Source organism: Coniophora puteana (assembly GCF_000271625.1).
Source record: "Coniophora puteana RWD-64-598 SS2 unplaced genomic scaffold CONPUscaffold_140, whole genome shotgun sequence".
NCBI classification, from domain to species: domain Eukaryota; kingdom Fungi; phylum Basidiomycota; class Agaricomycetes; order Boletales; family Coniophoraceae; genus Coniophora; species Coniophora puteana.
The window spans coordinates 1-2,270 of NW_006913192.1; the positions used below are offsets into that span (position 1 = coordinate 1).

The 2,270-nt window shown below is 52.6% G+C and overlaps 1 protein-coding gene across 1 annotated transcript; it reads left to right on the forward strand.

Annotated features, from left to right (window-relative positions):
• Window positions 1–843: 843 nt before the first annotated feature.
• On the forward strand, window positions 844–1,143 carry CONPUDRAFT_170440 (uncharacterized protein; the record flags this gene model as incomplete). The annotated part of the gene is made up of 2 exons (XM_007777866.1): window positions 844–1,011; window positions 1,095–1,143. Exons 1-2 carry the CDS (start codon window positions 893–895, stop codon window positions 1,141–1,143), a joined length of 168 nt encoding a protein of 55 aa, XP_007776056.1. The 5' UTR covers window positions 844–892.
• Between the last annotated feature and the right edge of the window lie 1,127 nt (window positions 1,144–2,270).

The following is a 2,270-nucleotide window of genomic DNA, read 5'->3' on the forward strand; positions in this document are numbered from 1 at the left end:
CTAACATCAGTCAACCTGCGACTGTCAGGGTCTTGACCTGTCTGAGTCGCACTTGCTCGTTAGAAACGTTACACTCAGGCTTAGCCTAGTTGCTTAACAGCTCCGCACGCCAATACTTACTGTACACGATGTAGCTTAGTACCCCACTTCTTTTCAATGGAGACTGACATTGCACGGTAGCGGGCCATGCTGCGCACCGCGCGGCGCCACTCTACTAATTCGAAGAGAAGGTCAAACCGGCGAGGACGATGGGGAATTGTGAACTTTTGGAGTTCGGCGTTCGGCGTTCGCCTTCTAAGTTCGGCGAAGGAACCGGGGGTCCCGGTCCGGGTCAAAGCACACGATTATGATTCAGACGTCCCCTCATTCTCGTCAGTCATCATTACAATGAAGAAATCCGCAGGCATTCTTGCTCCAGCAGCACTGCCAGCCCGAATACAGATGTTATTCAAGTACTAGGATAGGCGAGGGCGGTAAGGTGATGACACACCTATACCATCCCCCCAGCCGAGAACGTCGGGGAAATGGTATTTTTCCACGAGCCGGAATCCGGCATTCCGTCCCCTTTCCGGCTCTGGGGTTACGAAGTCAACGTCACTAGTCCCTACCGCGCACGTCATTGCGCATTCCAACGCCGCTTTCGTCTCGCCAAGATAGTGATCATCATCGTTCAGCAAATATGTTCGGCGGCGACTCGCATCTTCTCCTCCCTTGATAACTAGTACTCCTCCTCGCCTCACCCCGAGGACCTATCTGCATGGTCAGGGGAGCGGTGGTGAGCAAGGCGAGGAGACTTACTTTTCCTTACGGGTGTGGGCAGAGAGACGAGATGGGAGGTCAGGCTCAGCCGACGCTGAGATTTTGGTGCGTATTATTATCCTTCTACATCCTCATGTTCCCGTGCAGCGCTAGATTTGTGTTGCACCACACATTCTGCCCGCATATGAGGGAGCAGTCGTACGAGGACGAACTCAAGAAGATGCACACCGCGGCACGGCGGTGCACTCAGTTGTGCGCGTTTGGGGCGCTGGGTTCGGATCGCCACCGCCCTCCGCGCTGTCTGACGCGACACCCTATACTTTGTACGTGCGCAGTGCCGTGTTGAGCTGGACGATCCCCTCATCGCCCTTCAAGTCTCGCTGAGCGCATTATACACACAATGCGACCGCCCTCGTTCGTGCCCGTTGCTCGATGATCTCGATCATGACTAGCCTCGTGCTCGCATTCAAAGTCGCTCTTATCATGTTTGTTGCAGTGCTCGTTCTATGCGTTTCGTGACGGTCGTATATGCAATACATAGACGAGTATGAAACACCTGGACGTGAATATTTTTGATATGTTTACCTTCAATCATGACCTTAGGATTGTCATCGAGTCCCGGGGGCCGTTCGAAAGAGAAGCAAACACATTGAAAGACTGCATTGTCGAACTTGTCACAGAGAATGTCGTTACAGCTGTCCTTGATCTGGAGATCCTCTTCTCTCCCCTCACTGCTGTCAGCCTTAATATTATGTGCATTTCGGAGGGGAGAGCACGACCTAAGTATTTAACAGGAGTGAAGTGGCAGCCCAGTCAAAGTCAAAGTCCGCGCACGCGATGTATGTAGTTGACATTTGTTTGAGTTTTGACTTTAGCAGTCCGGGCGGTGGTGGTTTTGGAATCTTGTGAAGCTATTCTAGGATATGGCATTCTGATTGTGTTTTCTTGGCATTCCGGCACTGGGGTTCCCTTTCGGGCTGGGCTGGGCTGCCGGATGCCTTGCGCCGGATGATCCCATAGCTCCAGCCTTCACCCCCAGCCACCCTCCTCCATCGTGTAAACACGAACATCGATGCGCTCTTGAGCGCGGGGGATCATTCAGATTGTGTCCTTGAATTTGTCCCAATGAGAACGTAACCAGGAGATTGGGATCTTAGTTTTACGAGAGATTCAGTAGGGGTGAGCGAGAGGTATAGCGGGCGGCGCTACAGTTGTGTCACGTTCTCCCTGCTGTGCATTCACAAAATCGGCGCGAAAGTCGCAGCAATAGTCGACGAAGTCGGTTATCTGCAGGTATGATATATGATGTGTTTGAAAGCTGTGATTTCGCTCGACGAGGGCGTGAATGGATTATAAAGTGACAGTATGCATCTTATAGCGCGGTAAGAGGATACAGGAGTTGTAGATCGACGTCTATATACTAGGAAGGCGTAGGCGCGAGACTACTCAGGGGCCGACGCGCATGGTTGATTTTCCGGCGAGACTGTGCCGAACGCCGAACCGTGGCGCCG